The sequence below is a fragment of the Tripterygium wilfordii genome, chromosome 14 (assembly GCF_013401445.1).
Source record: "Tripterygium wilfordii isolate XIE 37 chromosome 14, ASM1340144v1, whole genome shotgun sequence".
NCBI lineage: Eukaryota > Viridiplantae > Streptophyta > Magnoliopsida > Celastrales > Celastraceae > Tripterygium > Tripterygium wilfordii.
The window spans coordinates 9,700,941-9,724,164 of NC_052245.1; the positions used below are offsets into that span (position 1 = coordinate 9,700,941).

At 35.5% G+C, this 23,224-nt stretch overlaps 1 protein-coding gene across 1 annotated transcript; it reads left to right on the forward strand.

Annotated features, from left to right (window-relative positions):
- The first annotated feature begins 4,601 nt into the window (after positions 1-4,601).
- LOC120014390 (probable pectate lyase 1) lies at positions 4,602-9,641 on the forward strand. The gene is made up of 7 exons (XM_038866332.1): positions 4,602-4,885; positions 5,582-5,635; positions 6,354-6,428; positions 7,519-8,161; positions 8,256-8,359; positions 8,534-8,672; positions 8,786-9,641. Exons 1-7 carry the CDS (start codon positions 4,617-4,619, stop codon positions 9,005-9,007), a joined length of 1,506 nt encoding a protein of 501 aa, XP_038722260.1. The 5' UTR covers positions 4,602-4,616; the 3' UTR covers positions 9,008-9,641.
- The last annotated feature ends 13,583 nt before the right edge of the window (positions 9,642-23,224 follow it).

A 23,224-nucleotide genomic window follows, 5' to 3' on the forward strand; every position in this document is an offset into this window, starting at 1 on the left:
GAGGTAAAATGTATTCTACATTTCATTCTCTTTTCTTCCCTAAATCCATCAATCCAAACATACTCCATAAGTCGCATGTGAGTGTTACGTACGTTACGTGCATGTGTTCGGGTTATCGTGAGTCGTGATTATTGACCCTTGATGGGTGGGTCCCACCTGTGGGTCTGGGTAAGAGCTGGCTCCGTTTTGATTACTTGCCTTGAAATTCAGACCCAAGTTTCCTGGGTTTGAAGTAAAAAAAAATACTTATTGTGTGATTGGGTGAGAGCCAGGAATAAATGTGTTGCCAAAATCCTGAAACCTATGTCGGTTTGATTTTGACACTTTTAAACCCACCAGATTAGCCACATGCTTTGTTAATATGTACATACATCACTTTCCTAAACTTCTTTAAAAATTATGTTTTATTTTTATGGTACCAGAGGATGAAACCTTGTGGTGGTGATTCAATTATTAACAATTATTTTTTTAACAAAGAATATACGATATTTATCTAAACTCGGACCGTCAATTCAGTGCACATAAATATTATCCACCTGACGACTGGATATAAGTTTAACAAAAACCCAATACGTGGTTATAAGAGTATTGCTTCAAGACCTTCTGAGTCCATACGGTTTGATTACAAAAATAATAACCTACTAAGCTATCATCCAACTGATTAATTCCTAACAATTACGCTATCACCTAGTTTATATATCACTATACTACAATATTACAAATATATATTTTTTTTTTCATAAAAGAAGTAGATTCAGCTTGAATTGTAGAAAGTTTGATGAGTTTTCTGTCTTAGATTTAATAGAACAAATTAAGAGGTGTATGTATAAAGGAGAGATGATGTGATAAGTGGTAGCCCAAGTATGTGTCCACTATGCACATGGTGCACACATGCTTGGTTCATCCACAACACACAAATTAATTAATTCGAAAGCCAAAAAAAAAAGTGTGATGCATATATATATAAATATACACACACATATATATATGTAGTCAGTAATGCTAAAATAATATTGGATGGTAGATATATGTCATGACAATGCATGTGGGTTGGGGACATAATTGGGTCAATTGATGATATACATGTTTATAGTTTATCAAACACAAACCTAATTGAATTGATACAACCACGTTATGCTATTCATCCATTGATAATGACCTCCCCTCTTCTCTTGTACCCTATTCTCCTTCTTCTTATAGAAATTTTTTTTTGCACTAATTTACTAGGTGATGCCATTAATGAAAGAAGGTACCAAAATTAACATGCAACAAAGCTGTGAGAATCTGTTTCCTCGTTTATTGATTTTTTCTTCATTATTCAACAAAAAAATGGATATATACCAAATTCAAATGCGTTTAAGGGTAAGTTAACCTAATTAATGAAAAGTCAAATAAACAATAAAAAAATGAGAGGGTAATCTTTTCTTCTTTTTTTTTCTATGAAGATAATAGGGTTAAGGTAAACCCCGTACTTGGATCGCCCAACTTTTCCCCATGCGGAGTTCATCACATTTTAGAAACCACAAGTGGTATTAACATGGAGAGTTGCCGCAACTGAAAGGATTCATCCCCATCCATTTTGATCTTCCCTTGAGTTGGCACATTAAGAGTGTGTTTGGATTGAGGGATTTGGGGGGAAGGAAATAGAAGGGAAATGAATTTTCCTTCCAATTCCCTTAGTTGGATAGTTTATAAATAATTAAGGGATGAATTTGAAGGAAATTGGAAGGAATATTTCATTAAATTTTTGTCAAAATTCTTCCTCTCAAAATTGAGTCATTTGAAGGGAAGTGATGACTAATTAAGTAATTTATAAGTTAAAACCTATTTTATCCTTGTACATAACAATTTAACATAAAAATTAGGATAAATTAGTAAATTAAACTAATTTTATTTTCTTTCTTTTTTATATATCCAAACACTGGAAAGGGAAATGTATTATTCCTTCTCTTCTCTTCTCTTCCTCCCCCAAATCCCACTATAAGGATACTTTTACACTAATTAAAAGATAAGAGAGAGCTATATGATGCTATATTATTCATTTCAAAATAAAGAAATTGAATTTTGTATATGGTTGCTTGTGTTGTTAACAAAATATATATAGTTAATCATGTCCGAAAATCCGGTTGATTGGGTATTTATCTTAAGAAACAAGTTAATTGGCGGAGTAAATGCAGGATTAGTGCATGTGTGTAGGGTATTGCAATCAAGAAGAGGATATTCCCACTAATTTTGGTTTCAACGTCAATCTGTGCTAGTAGTACTTTCTATTTGTCGTCCAACTTTGTACATGAAGCTTCCTTCGTATGGAGAAGGAAAAAAATAAAAAAGGGCTGATTATACAAAGTACCAACAATGAATGCCTTTTGTCACTTCATCAACTAGGAATGCGCAACTAAAGTAGGAGGATTTGTCCTACAACTTCTCTATTTTTTTTTTTTAAATAACAAAAAAAAAAACTATGTTTCTTTTTTTTTTTTTTTAACTTTGCCGAAATATTCAAGTAATTTTTAATATGTAATTTTTTTTTAACTTCGCACTAATAACACTCGGTCTGCTTTGGGCCAATCCATATTAGCCTGCATGACTTTGTCTTTTTGGTCCCAACACTAACTTATATTAATTTGAGTATAGGAAAAACGCTTATGGCCTTGTCCCGTGGACGATGTCGGACAAGAAACTTAGTCTCATCATCATTTAATAGTTTGCCCAACATCACCAAACTTGACATTGAAGGGGCTTGCGGCCTCGTCCACTCGAGTCAGGTGCTACAACATACTCTTCTTTTTCTTTTTTTTTATAAAACTAATGGAATGATATATATATATAAGTATGTATAACTAGGTATCATATTCTACTTTTTTCACTACAGAAAAGGATAAAAACTTGGTATTTGATGACCAGGTATTCCCGGTCAAGCCCTGCAGTGGCTTTGGCTGCAACCCACTTTGGGCAAAGATGAAATTCAAATTAAAATAAATATAAAAAAGCTGACCATGAACACAATAGACTCCCCAAAATTTTGGTGAATTAACAACGTTGGCCTACAGAATCAGTCTTTTCTTTTTTCAATTTTGTAAAAAAACCCCACAATTGAGTGAAAAGTGCAGAAAAGAACAATTGTAAATTATTCTGATCCTCTCACTCTTGCTTCAATATCAAGGTATTAAATTACTTCAACCCTTTTGGGCCTTGTGGACCTTCATCTATATTACTCAGAAAATATAACATAAAAAAGATTAAGACTAACCACCACATCAATAATAATGATGATCCCCTCATCAAATAAACTGTTGATGTGGACCGTCCGATTGTTATTACACCAGGAGTTGTAATAATTTGGACAAGTTAACTTCTAAAACTAGAAAAGGTCAACATCATATAATTAAACCATGTTAAAAGTTGGTCCACACAATCGATGGTCCTCATTCCATCATAATTATGATGTGGTGTGTGTTAACTTTATTGGGCATACATCATGATATATATATATATCGGAGGGGGGTAAAACTGTAAAATGTAAATTTGTGTACAAGCGTGAGAAGTTGCTATGATGGGAGCCACTTCGTTTTTTTTTGGCTACATTATCGTGCCCCACTAAAAGAATAATTTGTTAGGCTCTAAAAAATTTATTCAAAAAAAACAAATTAACTTTTACTTTACTTGGCACAGTTTTATTGGATTGATTCTCCATTTACTGTTTACTAATAGAAGATAATTTTGATTTGAATTTTTTTACTTCCCTCCAATGTCGTTTCAATAGATTATGATTCTCTTGAAGAGAATTTTCACTTTTCACTCGATAGATGTTAGAAAATTTAACCCAAATACATCAAAATAACATTGTCCGTTATGTTATGTGTTAAAAGTCTGCACAGTTATTTTGACTTTCACCATTGTTATTTACACAATCTGGTTGTTTGCAACAAAATCAACTAGTTCATCAGCGGCACCTATTGAGGTAGAGTTCTCATTGACCGACTTTTGTTTTTCCATAAAAACTTTTTAAAAAAGTCTTATAACAAAATAAAGTAAGCATTGTAATGATTTTCCATGTAAATTGATGCATCACTGGCATGCACGGCACAGGGGTCTCTGAGTCTCTCTTCTCACCAACCTCGCAAATTCAACTCTTGTGTCAATACTCAACACTATAGTAACCAAAATGTGCCACGTCACCCGTTCTAGAGAATATTTTTAAACAGGCTGTGAGGATTTGAACCCTGTTTGTGTTTGGAGTCTGATTTGACTTTTTTTCAAGGCCGTGATTGGCGCACAAGCAAAATCAGAAAATAATAAAAGAAATTTTAGAAAATTAAAAAATGATTGCAGAGAACATGATCAGTGTTTGCACCAGTTAATTGTAGGCAAAACACTTTTATCCAACACCGCAAAATCAGCGGAAAACCGTGACACCTGTTTTTTTCGTACGGCCATTAAGGCCCTGCTGACGTGGAATTCCTGGTTATGAAGGGGAAAAATGTACTGCCTCGTGCGAGATCGATTGGTGGTTACGCATTGGTGGGGGGTTAGTTAGGACTTGGGTTTGGTTAAATGAAGGTGAAAAAACCAACCCCGGTCGAGGACCTAACGTTCGGTTAATTGACGGCGTTAGAATGGCGTACCGTTTGTATTGTTTTGATTGTCGTCCCTCTCTTTTGCTCTATAAAGGGAGGTTTCGCTGCAGCTCTCCTCTTACTCCAACACTTCTCTGCTTTCCTTCCTCTCCGTATATCTGCAGAAAACAGAGAGGGAGTGGAGAGAGAAATAGAGAGACGGCAATGGCTGAGTTGAAGAGATTGTCTTGCGTGAGCTTGGCAGTGCTTGTAGTGATGTTCGTCGGAGCAATGACGGTCGTGTTCAAGGATGAGATCTCTGCTGCAAGGTATTACTCTCTCCTTCTCTCTCCACTGAAGTTTCTCTAAAACCTAATTTCTCGAAATCTCTCTCTGTGTGTGTATGTTGTATTCTAGCAGTTTAGGCTTGTGTCCTGCTCTTGACTAAAACAGAGGAGGTCTCTCTTTTCAATTTTACGGTTTAGTTTTAGATTCTCGGTAATATTCTTACGAATTGTGAACTCGGTTCTGATTCTTTCTTGATTTTCAACTGTTAATAACGGAATATTTGCTGCATTGCATTGTGTTATTGTGTGTGTTTCCTGCCGGACCTGCCGCATCTGTTCTTGTTTTCTTCGATCACCCTAAAAATCTGAAGCAATTAAGGCTCATTTAGACTTGAATATTGTAATCGTGTAGTAGTTGCTAGAGATATATATTGCAAAATTCAGCTGTATTTCATTTTTTATAATTTATTTGCAATTACTCATGGAAGCTTTACGGGCATTACGGGCCATCCACAGAAGTTGTCGCGAATTTTTTCCTCATTTTCACTGTATATGGTTGCCCAATTAATGCCACTCTTCGCCACATCTCACTAGTTCCATTCCCTTCATTTATTATCCTTAACGCCATCGAAGGCGATTCCTCTTACAGTGCTTTAATGGCGCATAGAAAACCCGACTGCACTATCTTGCTCATCACTTTTCTTTACCGTCAATTTTATTAATTCTTGTTCGTTACAGGGATGTGGTAACAGAGCATTTGCAGAGCTCAAACAACTCAACTATGTCGGCGAGGTAAATAGCTCCAAAGTTAATTTTGATTCCTTTTTCTTTTCTTGTTTTCGATCTCAGCCGTCGATTCCTGCTTTTTGTGTTCTGAACCGTCAGATACTTGTTTAGTTCTGGTTTATGTAATTAACCGTTATTGAAAATCTTAGCCATTGAGATCCCGATCTTTGATCTGGAGCGTTAATTCCGTTAAGTTGGTTCCCTTGGATACTCCTCTCGTAAAAAGTAAAAACGAGACGTGGTTTCTCGAAAAAAGAGACGTAGTTCTCTTCCATAATTGCCCCCAGAAAATCTGCTTTATTTCACATCTAGTATAAAGTATAAACGATACGAGGCTCGCCGACGAGTCGCCTCGAGTTTCTCTCTCCAGAAGCCGCTTTTTAACGGTTTTACTGGGCAGTGACCGGCCTCGGCCTTTCGAGCCACTCTCCCACTTTCTGCACTTGGTTTAATGGTGTCTAGGGTCGCCATCCACAGTGGGAGCATTTTCAAGCACTTATTGCTTCCACTTGATAAATCTGAGTGTTCGTTGTCCATGATGGGCACAATTTGACACTTTAAAAATTTTACCCATGCTCATGCTCCATATTTGGAATGACTCTATTTTGATGAATAGTAATATTCATGGGAGCCTCTTAATCAATTAATATTTATAGTGTTGGCTCAAGAATAAATCAATAGATGCACAAGCAGTCTTAGTTAATTATTTGTTGATTGTTTTCAGGTTGGAAGATGTTGATGAGGTACCAAATAAACATGCAGTTGCTTATGCAGAGGAGGTTGTGGCCATGGTTGAGATGTGGGTACCTTCTCCCTCCATATAACATTGCATACACTAGAAATTCACTTAACTGCAACTCAACTCAAGTCACACTAATATATAAAAGCTGTTATGAATGGGTAGGATAGTTATAGGGAGGCAGGCTGCAGGCAGCCAGGCACCAAACTGTATTAACACTGTTTTTTTTTTTTTTACCAAAATTTGCTAATGTTTGCACATGTTGGTGCATTGAAATTTTATGATTTTGCTTCGTATAATTTCTTTCTGGGTATCGCTGTCCACTTTTTGCCCCTGCTTTTTGTTAATTATTACTCTGAGAAAGTAAAGGAATGCGAGAGATCGTCCACCACCATGTTCCTTGTCTGCACGATTCTGTCCCTTTTCACGTTGCCTAAACACCAATCCCTTCATCTGGATTTATTCTCTTCCATCACTGCCAACCATGCTAAGATCCATGTTTAACGGACATAAATTATTCTCTTTTTTTTTTTGTCTTTCACTTATCTGTTATTGTATACTTGATAACTCAGTGGTTATATAATAGTAATGCTAGTTGTTATATTTGGACATTAATTTATATTGTTGTTTCCGGAAAAAGTGTCCTAATCAATTGCCTTTTCTTGTGTCAAATTGTCAAACATGACTGTATTTTCTGTTGCTGAATTTGTACTTATACATGTTAAAAAAAGAAATGGTCAACAAATATGAGATTTGCTTTAAATTATCAACCTTTTCCTTATCTCACACCGTGGACAAAAGGACAAGAATAACGTACTCCACTCTGTTCTTTCACACTAACATAATTTTATCCGTTGCAATGAACCATCCTCACCATCCGTTTGTTTTGTCTCTACACGCATCTTTGTCTTGGCAGTTAGCCCCAAGGAGGGAAAAGGAGGGATTGTCAGGTTATCACCCTCCACCGACACTACCCTCATATGAATTGCCACCCTTTCATGGTGCAATTAATTTCATACGAACTGTAATTGTATTGTCTTTGAAACAATTAAGAACATATTAGATCTTTCAATTAGAAATTTGGAATTAACATAAGGTATGGAGGAGGGCCTAGTGAATTTAAAGTTTTGATATGAATTAAATAATGCAGGGGCATCCGCAATGCCACTGAAAGGAGGAAGCTAGGCTATTTCTCTTGCGGAACTGGGAATCCAATTGATGATTGCTGGCGCTGTGACCCCAACTGGCAGCGCAACCGCAAGCGCCTTGCGGACTGTGGCATTGGCTTTGGTAGGAATGCCATTGGTGGCCGTGATGGCCGCTTCTATGTTGTTACTGATCCCAGTGATAATGACGCTGTCAACCCAAGGCCCGGAACTCTGCGCCATGCTGTGATCCAGGACGAGCCCCTCTGGATTGTGTTCAAGAGGGACATGGTCATACAATTGAAGCAGGAACTCATCGTCAACAGCTTTAAAACCATTGATGGACGTGGATCCCATGTCCACATTGCTAATGGAGGGTGCATCACCATCCAGTATGTTACAAATGTTATCATCCACGGTCTCCACATTCATGACTGCAAGCCTACTGGCAATGCCATGGTCAGGAGCTCTCCAAGTCACTTTGGGTGGAGGACAATGGCTGATGGTGATGCCGTCTCCATCTTTGGATCAAGCCACATCTGGGTTGACCACAATTCACTTTCCCACTGCGCTGATGGCCTTGTTGATGCTGTCATGGGTTCAACTGCCATTACTATCTCCAACAACCACATGACCCATCATAATGAGGTATGTCTGCTTAGTTTCTTAGAGTAAGTCACCTATCTAGTTTGTTTGTTTAAACAAAAGGGTAACTTATGATCTTTTGTGCAATTAAATGCAGGTGATGCTATTGGGTCACAGTGATTCTTATACAAGAGACAAGGCAATGCAAGTGACAATTGCATATAACCATTTTGGACAAGGACTTATCCAGAGAATGCCAAGGTAAAAAATAATTCAATTCAATCTTTTCCAATTCCCCTGACATTTGTTACTTCTTCTACGGCCATTTCATCAAAAACCCTTTTGCATGCCTGCTTATTTGTATGATATTGATATAATTAATTAATGACAAGATATCCTCTGTTCTCCAAAAAATTTGAACTACGAAAAATGCAGGTGCAGGCATGGATACTTCCATGTGGTGAACAATGACTATACTCACTGGGAAATGTATGCAATTGGTGGAAGTGCAAACCCAACCATCAATAGCCAAGGCAACAGATACAATGCTCCATTCAACTCCTTCGCAAAGGAGGTATTACATCATATATAATTGTTTCCTCCCCAGCTGTCCGTGTTAACCTTTTATGTTCATAGTTAAAATATTCATCCCAAAACAGCAGAGTATTAATAATATTGCTTGGATAGGTGACAAAGAGAGTTGATACTGATACAAACCAATGGAAGGGCTGGAATTGGAGATCAGAGGGAGACCTGTTGCTGAATGGTGCATACTTCACCCCATCTGGAGCTGGAGCGTCAGCTAGCTATGCTCGAGCTTCAAGCTTGGGTGCCAAGTCTTCTTCCATGGTTGGCTCCATGACATCCAATGCCGGTGCCCTTGGCTGCCGCAGAGGCCGTACCTGCTAGTAACACAGTCAATTAAGGTGGCCAAAAAACGTCAGGCCATTTTCAACAATTGTTTTTTTTTTTTTTTTTTTGGTTTTGTTTCAATTTTTACTATTATATAGAATGCCCAATATTCATATTCCAGCCTTTTTACCTCCCCTAAAACCACCAATGATCATCTTCTCATTATCTGATATATTGGCAAGTGTACATTTTTTGCACAAGTCATTATATTGTCAGTCACACTCATACCCCAGTTCCCTGTTTGTGAATCTGTCATTTTGCTCAACCTCGGCCTGCTTCAAGTAAGAATGAAAAACCATTGTCATTGTTGTGGGCATGCAGGTGCAGAAGCGTTGTTCAGTTGTCTCATTCTTCATATTTCGCCCTTATCAACTTCATCCCATATCATCTACCCACCCCACCATTTGTGAGTCCATTTGTCTGCTGGTGCCAATCTTGGTTTCTCTACACCGTCATGTCTTTAGGTTTATAGGATTTGAAAGATATTTGTGATTTTCTTTTTTTCCTTTTTTGGTTTGTTTTTGTGTAGTCATACAAGCAAATAGTATGAATGTCAAACCCGGATCATGGAGGAAAACTTTGTTACAGATGATGCGTTGCATAGAAATATCAGTGATGTTCTTTACCCTTTTTTGCTTTTTATTTGTGCAATACCGATGTGTAAATTCACATTGTTTTTTTTTATATGGCCCCCCCTCCCTCTTATGTTCCTTTCTGTGGGGGCAGATATGATTCTTTCATGTGCGCCCCGGCTGCATCCACCCACATGACATGATACAATTTATTAACCAACAATTAACATCATTATATTCTAACTTTCCAGCTTTACCAAACTTATCATTCTATAGGATTAATCACCTTCTTCCAAAGGCACCATCATATCATTAGTCACTACCGACTTAGTTTTTGTTTTTTTTTAACTACCACCAGTTTATTTCTACTATAATTATGCATGAAATCTCCATAAATCTAAATGCTTTACATATAGAATGAAAAAGTGCAACCCTTAACAGTATGTTTTTGGGTGAAAATAAAAGTGAATTAATGAATATCATGCTGGGCCTCTCCTGAAATGTGTATTGATTGAAGGAGAGGCAATAGAATAGCATGAGCTAATGAGTGTGAATAGCACACAGAGAATGATGAATGAATTCACAGGAGCTTGCATGTGAGGTATTGGACGAAGGAGAGACAAAAGAATAATAGCATGAGTTAATGAGTGTGAATAGTATAGAGAATGATGAATGAATTCACACGAGCTTGCATGTGAAATGGTGGGGGGGTCCATTCATTCTTCACACCTAACTTTGCACATGGTATTCCCATATGCGTGTCATAGTCATAGTCATGTTCGATCTGAATAATATAAGCATTTTTCTTCTTCTCCTAACCACTCTATTATTTGTTCTCCACAGTCTCCTCCACTCGTTGAATTATCGAGTTTGAAGTACATATGACACAGAAATATAGCACATTAGGTGTTTGCGGATAGAAATACCCAACGCATGCATGTTCAGCATAAACTTGTATTGAACAACTAAACACTTCTTTAAGCTTTATTTCGTGACCAACCACGTATTCCTTCTTGTTCGTTGAATTGTAGAGGTAAGAATGAGATGATAGCAAACCAGCCACCGACAGATTTCAATTTCAATCCAAGTAGCTATGCCAATGTATCTACAATGCTTACGCAAGGAGAGATTCTTCTGTTCCATTATTCCATATGAGGAGAGAGTACCTCAACTTGGATTGGGTTGGGGAACTCCTGAATCCTGATCCCAATAGTCTTATAGATACCACATCGTACAATGAAGGGAAGAAATCCCAAGAAACTACCAAAGAAGAATCACACTCATATCTCAATATCCATTAAATTTATTGCTTAACGAACCTTAATTTAAACCTTCAAAAAAAAAAAGAGTAAAAATAAAACAAGTATTGTAGTTAGAATCAACAAAATAGGAAAACCCTTTGATTGAAGATGCTTTTGTTATAGAACATATATAGTCAAAACGGAGAAGAAACTCGCACTGAGTGGACCAGATCTACCCAAAGTGGAGTCCATGTTTGCATGGCACAAAGGAGGTCCGGTGCAAAGTGGCTATGGGTGCCCATGTTGGTGCACCAAAATATTTTTGGTGCAAGAAAGAGTAATAGAAACAAAGCCCCAATTAATTTGTGGAGGTTTAATTGAATTACTGGGTTGGTTGAGTGTTTTTAATGTTATTTTTTATTTTACAAATAATGTATAAGATGTTGAAATAATGTAATAAGAATCTCAAACAATGTAATAAAGGTATGCGTGTTTAATAAAAAATAATGTAATAAAAGTGAAACAATGTAATAAATGTATCTATTGGTATAAAAAAATAATGTAATAAGAGTATGAAATAATGTAATAAATGTATGTGTTGATAAAAAAAAGTAATGTAATAAGAGTCATAAATAATGTAATAAGAGTTAGGAACAATGTAATAAAGGTCTGTGTTGATCAAACATAATGTGATAAAATAATGAAATTTCTCATGCTATATAAATAATTTCAATGGTTTTAAAATAAACAATGAGATTTTTTATGGTATACAAATAATTACATTATTTTTGAAAAATAATTTAATTTAATTAAGAATATAGAAAAAAATGATTTAAAAATACTTCTTTGAAAAACGTGAATTTATCTAAATTTCACATTATAAGACCTAATTTGAAGAACAAGGGATTTCCATTATTTTTGTAGTAATATAGATTTTTATTACATTGTTTTCATTGTTTCAGATCTTATTACACTGTTTAAGAAAATAGTGTAATTAAGAACGATTAGGTAAAACATATCAATAATGGATCTTGTTGGAAAGATTTTTATATGTTGATTCCGAATATGTAATTTTTTTTGAAATCTAACTTGTATTTTGAGAGATAAAATGTTGTAAAATTTCAATTAATAAAAGAGAAGTAAAACAAAGTGATGTCATGTGAGAGAAAAGTGAACATTGATTTGAATAAGTAGGGGTATTTTTGTAACAAAAAATAACACATGTCGCAACCTTACATGTCATAGTCACATGTGGCATGCCACATAGATTATGTATGATTATGGATGTTTACTTTATGTACAATAAGTGCTACCGTAAAAATTATATGACCCCTAAACATCAAAAGGTCAACTAGATGAGGTTTAAAAATTGGGGCAAAAAATTGGGGGAAAATTTTGTTTCCTAATGGAATACAAAAGTGCTAAAGAGTCCAATCCTTAAGTAGCCCAATACCATCCTAAATCTATGTGGCATGGTGAATCACTATTATATATGACATTAATTTTAAAAAGACACTCCCCTCTCTCCTAAACCCTACAAATTATTATTTTGTTATCTCATATTTACCCTTCCTCTCTCTCTCTCTCTCTCCCCCTCTCTCGTGCTTCACCACTGTTGGAACCCAAGGTCGATCGTTCGGCCATCGATCAGGACCGTTGACCAACCAAACTAAAAGCCTTCGTTTGCTGCAACGACCAACCGAAACTTTTGGAGCCTTATTCGACCACCGTAGTGTCCACTATCGTACATGACTTTTGTTACCCGAATGTGACATAGTTTTGGACCTGTTAACTTGATATATTTCTTCTTTTGTTTTATTGTATTTTATTTTAAAACAATGATGGCACCATTTTTTGGTACATGCCTTCATGTTCTGGATGTATTTAGGAATTTTTTTTGCTTCTAAGTCATTATTATTCATTAATATAGTCTATATCGTTATTCCATTATTTTCAAAAATAATGAACTTTCTTCATGAATGCATAAAACACTCTAGTTCATAGTTGAAACCTCAATTACATTGTTTTAACTAACAACAAATATGTTATAATATCTCATTTCAATGAAATTAGATCTCAAAGGGTCAATTCCAAAGTCTATACTATTATTCCATCATTTTCAAAAGTAATGAAATTTGTTCATGAATGTATAAAAACACTATGATTCAGAATAAAACCTCAATTTCATTGTTTTATTTCAAAATCTATTATTTTGTTAAAATCACAATACAGAATTCATTATTTTTTGAAAGCAAAGTTCAGAATCCATTATTTTGAGTTCAGAATCCATTGTTTTTGAAAGTATAGTGCAGAATCCATTGTTTTTTTGAAAGCACAGTTCTGATCTATTTTTTTAAGGCACAATACATAATCCATTTTTTTAAAACTACAATATATAATCCATTATTTTTAGTTCAAAATCCATTATTTTTGAAATTTTATTGTTTTAAAAAACAATAGAATTAAGAACGATTAAGTAAAAACTATCGATAATGGATCTTGTTGGAAAGAGTTTTATGTATTGATTTTGAATATGTATTTTTTTTTCTAAATCTAATATGAATTTTCAGAGTTAAAACATTTTTGAAATTTCATTTAAGAAAAGGAAAAGTTAAAAAACAGTGATGTCACCATAAGAATTGAACCTGTAGTTTTAAAGAAATGAGGTATTTTTGCCACAAAAAAATCATATTTTAAATTTATCTTGTCACATGCTGAATCAACATTGCCACAAAAACTTGGGATGGGTTGAGATTTTTAAAGTTGGACTACCTAAAACTACTGAATTGAATATCCTTTCAAGAAAAAAAACCAATATACATTTTTTGATCCATTATTTAGATATCTTTTTTTTTTCTTAATGGTAAGATTGATCCAGATACTTTAGAAAAAAAAACTTAGAAAGTTTGTAAGATCTAATTTGATAATTTTGACATTTATACAGTGTTATCAGAATCGGCCTCACGCATCAATCAAATCGGTTCAACTGGTGTTTTCTCATAAATTTTGATTGATTCTGTTTTGTGAACCGTACAAGTAAACCCTCGATTAATTCATGACTCCGGAACCTGCACGGTTAGCGGGTTGAAAGTTGAAACATAGAAAACATTAAAAAAATCCGATCCATCAAGCAGTTGAAGGTGGAAAACGATTCACCGAGTGTGGAAAAACCCACAAATCAAATCGAAATGATGAATGTAGGACAAAACTCAAAAGCCAAATACAACAGCTAGATTTAATCACACAGGATTATATCAGTGATTGGACGCCACAAGGTGCTGGAGGATACGACGATGACAAAGGATTAGTAATTGAGTTGTAGAGATTGATGAAGGAATCATGACCTGATTTTCTGTTGGGGATGATATTTGTAATACCTCGTACTTTTAGAGTCTTTATACGAATGACACGTGTTGAGTACGTATTCATTTGAACGGGATAGACAAGTGTGAATAGTCAAATAAATGGTTTAAAAATATTAGAATTTAATATTTTGTGATTTGGGGTAGATTATAGGGGTTTGAGACTCATTTTGGAGTATTAAAATTTCTTAGAAATAAATACGGATCGAATATGAGAGGCGTTGGTAGAAAAAGAGGTGAAAAGGGACTGTAGTGTCCAATTCCGATTGATCGGAATTCGTTACTGTGAAAAAAATCTACACCCGTGAACCTTGTTAAAACACCCATTTCGTGATTCTTCTTCAAACCATCCGACCTAAACAACCCCCAAACTCCATTTTCTCTCAAAATCCCTCACCTCCATCACCCAAGATCATCAATCAAGGTAAGATTCTTCTCACTTAAGTTGTTTCCAAGTTGGATTATGCATTCTCTCTCTAGATTACATATTCTTCAACTTCTCTCTTTGTTCTAATTTTCAAGGTTTGAACCCAAACTCGAATCCATGAGTTCTTGCATCATTGGAGACCTAAAGGAAGCTTAAATCCCTTCCTTTTACTTGTTTCTATACTCTTGGTAAGTCTATTTTACCTAAAAGCTTGTATTTGGGTATTTAGGTGATTTGAGATGTTAGGGTTCATGGGCATTTCGGGATTTTTAGTTTGAATAAATTATTTTGGGTTGCTAATGACAAATTGTGTTGTTTATGGGTAATTGGCTGAATAGATAGTACTCGAAAAAGCATTTGGTGCGCACGTGGGTCGATTTGGTGAAGTTTGGTAAAACGCTAAGGAAGAGAGGTAGGGGATTTCTTATCTTTGGGCTCCTAAGCTTCAATATTGTTATTGTTGCTTATTCTTGAGGTGATAATCCTTGTGTAAACCACTCTTTGTAATTCCATGAATAAATGGTTTGTATATTGTTATTTCGGCTTGGTGTTTTAAATGGCCATGGTATATTGTTCATGAACTTCTAATTTATTTAATTCCTAGTCCTTGGGGTATTTTGATGATTGATATTTTTGGACTCTTCCTATTGATTAAATTCATATTCTTTGGTGTATTAGGGATTGATGAACTTTTTATCTTCCTTTGATTAGGTTGCCAGAGTTGTTTGCGAAATCTTGATAATTCTTGGACTCATTCTTCTAATTTTTGTCTATGGTGTCTTCCTTGGAGTTTGTCGAGCTCCCGATTGATGAACATTCTTGATTTCTCCTATAGAAGAGGGTGGTACATGTATGCATGGTTGGATATGATACATGGATTTTAAATCCCTACATTCAATGAAATTATATTATATATATATGTGTGTGTGTTTAAATGCATGTCTAAATATTATATATAGGTCAATATTTAAGACTCGGTTCTCCTGGGCTCAATGGGGAATAAGACCTAGATGGGCCTCGAAAGACAGAGTTATGTGGACCTGTGAGTCCCAATGTGACTGGGCTAAAGTTTAACTATCTATAATATTTACACTTGGTTTTGTTAAAGTTCCATGTCTTTGGAAAATGGGTGGATAAGGGGATATTGATATGGAAATATTTAAGCTTTTGAAAATACAGCATGCATCATGAGTTTTGATGAGACTTTTACATTGGAATCGCGGATTGGATAAATAATTGACACAATTGGCATCCTAGACCGGACTGAGCAAAGCTCTTGGTCAGGAACCAAAGTCGTGAGGGTCTAGGATTGAGCAAAGCTCTCAGCCCAAGATTCTTTAGTCGGAAGTAGGCTATTGGAATGGTATACTCCAATACCTAAGGTAAGGCTCAGGATGTCCTGCCAAGTGTACTTAAAACCTAGTTAAGCAATAACTGGTGATCGGTTTCCGGTGAAAGGCCGATAAATGATCATGGCAAGGTTAAAGAACGGTTGATTGTTTGAGGTTATTATTATTATTATATCCTCGGTGACTGGTGATGTTTGAAATATAATATTTTACTTAATAATTACCTGGGATTTGAGCATACGTTGATAAAATATATATCATTAATTGCATGAGCATGATTGATGGATTGACATATCCGATTTATTTCTGTTGTCTTCAAATTCTACTTTTTATTCCTTTTCGACACAGGTCATTAGCTTTCTATAGTCTACAAGGCATTTGACTCACCCTATTCTCTTTCCTTGTTCCTTGTCTACCTTTGTTTTCAGGTGAGCATGTTGAGGAGCAGCTGTGGGGCATGTGATGTGGGCGTAGTCCATTTATTCTACTTGCATTTTGAAATTCTAGTAGAACTACTTGTTTACTATGATATTGGTTAATTACGCTCTTAACATATCAGGATTATTGCCATGTTGGCATGGTATTCTTGGATAGTTTTTTGAATTATATTTTATGTTATTTAGGTGTTTAGACACCGGATGATACATTCCTATATTTAGATGTCCGGATACGTGCGGTGCATGGATTAGACAAATTGCATGGTTTGTGTCTTTAATAATTATGCTTTTGAGAAATTTTTTGGGTCACGTTTGGCAATTTTCATGTTAGGGATGGGTTTGACATGTTGGTGCCATTTCTATGCAATGTTGCGTCACATCTGTCTATTGATCCTAGTGCATTTTTGTCATTTCCTCGCGTCCCCTTTTCCCGTGGAAATCGGGGCGTGACAATATTGGTGGAAAATGGATTTAGTAGAGATGAAGATTCGAGGCATGTTACAATGTCGCTCTCCTTAAGGGTAAATTAGCCCCACCAATTCAACAGTACAACGGGTTTCCGCCAAATTTCCTTTATGATACAACAAATCTTCCTTTCACTTGCGCTTGTACTATCGAAAGTGAAACCTTAAAAGCTTGGAAGAACAAGAATGCGAATCGAAATTTTGATGCTTGTACGGAGCATCAAAATTTCGTGATGCCTTTAGAGAAAAGTGTAGAGAAAGAGAGTGAAAGCTTGAGATATCAAGTTATGTATCCTGGTTGTCAAACTCATGTGCTATATATAGCTAATGATGCACCCTTTCAAATGAGACACAACCCATTGCAAATATAAGTCATATCCATTTGGAAGAGTCACAACCCATACCTCTTTGGATGAGACATGACTAATCATGATGAAGAGTCATGCTCATTCGGATGGGTCATAACTCATTGCATCTTACAACTTTCTCTACACTTTTCTTCCTTCATTCAAAACAAAAAACCCTTTTAAAAACTCTTCCTATTTGAAAATATTCAACATTCCCCCACCATTTTCAAAATAATAAAATAGTAAAATAATATTTTTTGAAATTAAGACATCTTCACTTTCTTGAAACCTTCACTTAGTTGAATTCAATCAAAGTTAACTAGAGATATATATAGTGGACACTGCCTGGAACTAGTAACTCATTTTGATAACTAGACCGAATCTACACAAACTTCTTCAAATCTTCCAAACTTTTCAATCTACTACCAGACACCATTATGGCCATGTGTCTTGTATTCTTTCATGAATGCTTAGAATCAATGTCTTTAAATTCTTAGAAGTGGCCTCACTCCTGTATTCATATAGGTGAATTAAATAGTATCCCCATTTTAAGATACTTGACAAGTAGTCCATGAATTCATTAAGAGCTTAAGCTCACCCTTCCTTTTCTTTTACAGGTACCAAACACCTTAACCTTGGGATATTAATATGATTGGTGTTTGCCTTCATACCATACTTATGATGTACTTGTTCTCATTGAAACTCATAGAAATGAAGTTTTCATGAATTGAGTTGAGGTTCCATCATTGATGAATCTTAGACATTGACTTTAAACCCATCCCTTCAGAAGTCTTGTAGACTAATTCTCTTGAGAGACCTTTTGTAAAGGGATCAGCCAAATTTTGGCAAGACCTTACAAAATCCACAGTGATAACTCCATCTAGTATCAACTGTCGCTCATAACTGTGTCTTAAACCAATATGTCTTGATTTTCCGTTATAAGAATTTTCTATACGCCCTAGCCAAAGTTGCATGGCTATCACAGTGTATAGATATAGGAGACATAGGCTTAGGCCATAACAGAACCTCTAATAATAGAGACCTAAGCCATTCCACTTCTTTTCCCATTGCATCCAATGCCACAAACTTCGAAGCCATTGTGGAATCTGTTATATATGTTTGTTTCTTACATCCCCAAGAAATAGCTCCCCCATCAAGTGTGAACTAGTATATAGCGAGGGTAGAGATGTAATTGGCCTTGTCATGGGTACTTATGTGTTCATGTGTTTTTTGAGTAGACCTAGATATCCAAAAGTCTTCCTAGGCGTACCGGTTTAGAATTTTCCCAAATATAATTTAGCAAATGTCATATAAGTACCTCTTGAAAATATCTTTTCCACATAAGCATCTCTTTTCCATATAGGTGCCTCTTTTAAAAAATTAATAATTTCATATTCTCATATTTGTCATTCTTTTTCAATAGGGATAGACATAATAATACCTAGATCTTAGAAACTTCCCCTCCACTTTCACCACTGCCATCTTCTCCTCCACTGCCACCATCTACCTCTACCATCGCCATCGTCCATGTCCACCATCGCACCTCCAACCATCATCTTCTTCGTTTTCTTATTCTTATTCTTATTCTTATTCTTCATCTTCATCTTCATCTTCTTATTTTTATTCTTCTTCCTATTCCTCTTCTTAGATATGATATCGTAATCTAAGATGTATTGAGTTCAGATATGAAATCGTACAGATCTAAGACCGTACAATTATAATGTTACTGTTTTGTAAATCTAACATTATACAATCGAATAATTTGACTTATTTTCTTAATTCTCTATGTTTTGAAACTATAAAAATGTACAATCAAAATATTAGCATTATATGACGTAGATGAACTTTTTAATATCTATGTTACAGTTTGAAACAGTAACGTTACGCGAACAAAACGGGCCAACTTCGGGACTTCTTTTCCGGTGGTCTTTTTGGACAGAATATGACTGGGCATTGTGCATCTCAGTGAGGGAAGTCCAATGATAGTGGTGGTACAACTGGTATATAGCGAGGGTAGTGATGTAATCAATATTTTCATGGATATTTATGTGTCCATTTATTTTTTGAGTGGACCTAAATGTCCAAAAATCTTCTTAGGGGTACTTGCCTTGAATTTTCCCAATATAATTTGGCGAAGTGGACCAAATTATAAAATGGGCTTAATGGACCTTCTATTCAACTGATGGGCCAATTGCATTTGGTATCAAAATTGGCCATTAGGCCTGCATTCTTACGGCCTAGTTGCTTCCAACTAAAACCCATTTAAAGACATGGCTTTTAGTTTGTTAAATGATCCAATAAGATCATTTTTTTTCCATTGGCCGGCCCGGTTTGGGTTTAAGTTTAAGTGGTCCAATTGGATCACATTTCATACCCGGGCTCACCTGTCATCTTCTTCTCCAATACACTGAGTTTAGAAACTGTATGTCACCGAGCGGTGTGACTCGGTGAAATGAGTTCCTTCACCAGCGGCGTAAATAAAGGTCTCCGCCGGCGAATACACAATCACCTCAGGCCAGCAAACACCACAGAGGTGATTGGCCTGGCCTGGGTCCTTCTCCTGGTCACTCTGGTGGCCGGAGTTGATTCTTGGCCATACGCCCACCTCCTTTTGAACACGGAACCCAGTGGGTTCTTACCTTCCGGTGTGGTTACTTAGGGAAATCCACCACGTCGGACATCACAATGGTGATGTCGGCCATATCAGATGGTTCATCGTTGCCACATATTCTGGCACCCGTACAAATAGGGGTGGCAAAAGAAATCGAAAATGATGTATTAGTATCTACTTTATCAAACTTGGACGCTTAGGCTCTGTTTAGAGGGTAGGATAAAACTCTGTATGGTATAAAATTATTCTTTAATAAAGTTATTGGATGTTTGGACGATTTTTAAAATACTTGGGATAAAATAACTTTATAGAAAAATGGTTCTTATACAATATCGACCGTATCGTATTAAAACACATCTAATTCATTTTTATTTTATATGGAGTGCTTAGTATAAGAAATTACATTCCAAATGACAAAAAATACCCTCACTCTTACTTTAATTGGGGGTAATCCAGACATATTACGACAAATGTTATATTATACAAGTCTAATATCATATTTTTTCCAAACACCGGATATAATTAAATTATGCATTGACTTATACAAGGATTAAATTATACATTAGATAATAATATTATACTATCCTATATGGAGTCCTAAATTGAGCCTTAGTTCAAAGAAAAAAACACTTTGTAAGTACTTCTTTTCCACATAAATAGCTATTTTAAAAATTAAAAATGACATAATCTCACATTTGCCATTCTTTTTCAATAACCATGGATATAAAAAATATATAAATCTAAAACATTTACTCTCCATCTCCATCATTGCCATGTTTGCCTCCATCTCCACCACTGTCATTGTTCGCCTCCATCTCCACCACTGCCACCGCCACCGCCACCGTCACCGTCACCGTCACCACCACCGTCCGCTACCGTCGCTCCTCCACCACCATCGCACCTCTACAATCATCTTCTTCATTTTCTTATTCTTCTTATTCTTTTTATTAGTGTTTGTTTTCATCTTGTTAGATATTAGATGTAATATGAGATATGAGGTCATAATACGAGATATGAGATCGTAATATGAGTTCAGATTTGAGATCATATAGATTTAAGATCGTATGTTACCATTTCAATGTTAGAACAAATCTAAGATCGTGTGTTACTGTTTGAAATAGTAACATTATGCGAGCAAAACGGGTCGCTTCGAGTCTCCCTTTTCGGTGGCCATTTTGGATTGAATCTGGCTGGACATTGTGCGTCCCAGTGGTGATGTAGCGAACCATCGCCGGAATCATCTGGATTTAAGACCTTTTCTTTCATGTTATTGTCGGAAAACAGTAACATGAAATGATATATAGCGGGGGTAGTGATGTAATTGATATTTTCAAGGGTACTTATGTGTCCATGTGTTTTTTTGAGTGAACCCAAATGTCCAAAAGTCTCCTTAAAGGTACCGGCCTGAAATTTTCCCAAAAAAAAATCGGTTTCGGGTCGGACAACAACACATGTTTACGAAATATTTAAATGTTCAGACTCTAACTCGAATTGAATTTCGGATGTACTTAATTGACTATACACGGATTGTTTTAAATTTGGACAAGTAAATCGGACAATAACGTAATCCGATTAGGGTCTGGACAAGTAAATCCGACTAGATTGATATGTTAGGACGCGGACCCGGTTTTAAACTGGACAAAATTTTTGTGTTTGTACCCAGATTTCGGACATATAATTTATATCCAAACTTAATTTAATCATGGTCAGACAAATTCGATCATCTGGACCGAACAAAGTTTTGTCAACCCTACGTATATGTCATGTTCAATACACGGCAATGTGAGTTGCTCACCTAAATCAAGTCCCTTTTTTGGCAATGCAATTATACGGTGCAATCACTATCTTCGACACTCATCCACTATCTTCACTGCTACTTGTATCCAAATCAAGAAAACCACAAAATATTAACCCATCTTCAATCCCAAAATCACCCAACAATTTCATAGAGAAAGAACCTGCAGTCACCCCGAAACGTAACCTCGATGGTGACTTTCAGTTTCCCCTGGCTGCTACCAATATTGTAGGTAACTGTAGGTTTAGGTATTGTACAAGAAAAGGTGAATATGTGTATTTATACCGCAAAATAGGTTTAATATTTGGTATTCTTTAGGAATTTCACTTTATACCCTTTATTTTCTATAATTTGTTCATTCACCCCTAAAGGTTTTAATTTAAATTCAATTGCACCCCCACAAAAAGTTTGGGGTTTTACATGCACAGTGGTTAAAACTTGGCCATTAAGCATTGATCACATAGATTATATATAGCATAGTGTACACAAAAATTTCAGTACAATGTAAGCACAAATGAGAAAGTGATGATCTAGCCAAGACACTAGTCAAAATAGTGCACGTAAATGACTAAAAACTGGGGCAAGAAAATTCTTCGACGCTTTTATATTTTTGTCTCAAAAATGCCTAATCAAATATGTTTATAATGATAAAAGTAAGGTGCGCAAAAAAATTCAAGTCAATTGGAGTTGATTTGCACGGTCATGCTCATGTTTGAACTTTAGGTAACAAAATGGAACCCAAAATATGTTCACAAAGCTCAAAAAGTCTCGCACATTGTTCGACCAACTAACCTTTAAATCGTGAAATCTAGGTGTCTTCAAAGTTTCAACTAATTCGTAGTTGATTTGAATCAAAATCAAGACTTGGTTCAAAATTAGATTAATTAGCGGGAACTCCTTTTTGGCAGATTTCAAGTTTTCTTTTAAATAAGTTCTAAGTGCATATAATTTCAGTCAGTTATTGTTTTAGAACAAAGATTACACCTATATAATATTATGGTCCAAGTTTCAAGTCAATGAACTGTAATTGGTCAAGATATGCAATCAAAGTCCAAAACCCTAATATGTGCAAATGGTGTCATTATACTAGTTCAGTTTCAACACTTTACGATTTACCAATAAATAAGGTTAGTTTAGCATGTAAGGCACAAACCTAGCATTTAGCATATCAAAGCTATACCTCATGGGTAAGTGACATATCAAAGCGTAGACATACATTCTCAATCAAATTCATCACAATTCAATGGCACACAATGCTTATATAATCAAAATCAGACAATTCTTAGCGTGTTCCCTGCTAGCGATGTGTTTTATTGGAACTTGGGGTACAATGATCAAAGAACGAGGGGTGCTACAAGTATACTAATGTGAATTATTCGCAAGCGTATAAGTCGCACAAGTAATAAAGAGCGAATAGAGTATCGTTCCCACGAAGATATATTGACAATTTCAATTCAATATCAATCCAAGTAATTATCACACTAAAATGGAAAGGCGAATTGTTGGTTGTATTTTATCTAATGCTAAACAAGTAATTAAGAAATCACTAATTAAATGACAATTTGAGTAAATAACCAAACAACAAACAAGAAATTGAATTTTCAAGAGA

What these genes read in the sequence shown, in the direction of transcription:
- LOC120014390 (XM_038866332.1), top strand. Translation starts at nt 4,617, where the DNA reads ATGGCGTACCGTTTGTATTGTTTTGATTGTCGTCCCTCTCTTTTGCTC. An exon ending in GATGAGATCTCTGCTGCAAG is followed by an intron (nt 4,886 to 5,581) that starts GTATTACTCTCT and finishes TGTTCGTTACAG; the next exon opens with GGATGTGGTAACAGAGCATT. An exon ending in GTTGTGGCCATGGTTGAGAT is followed by an intron (nt 6,429 to 7,518) that starts GTGGGTACCTTC and finishes TAAATAATGCAG; the next exon opens with GGGCATCCGCAATGCCACTG.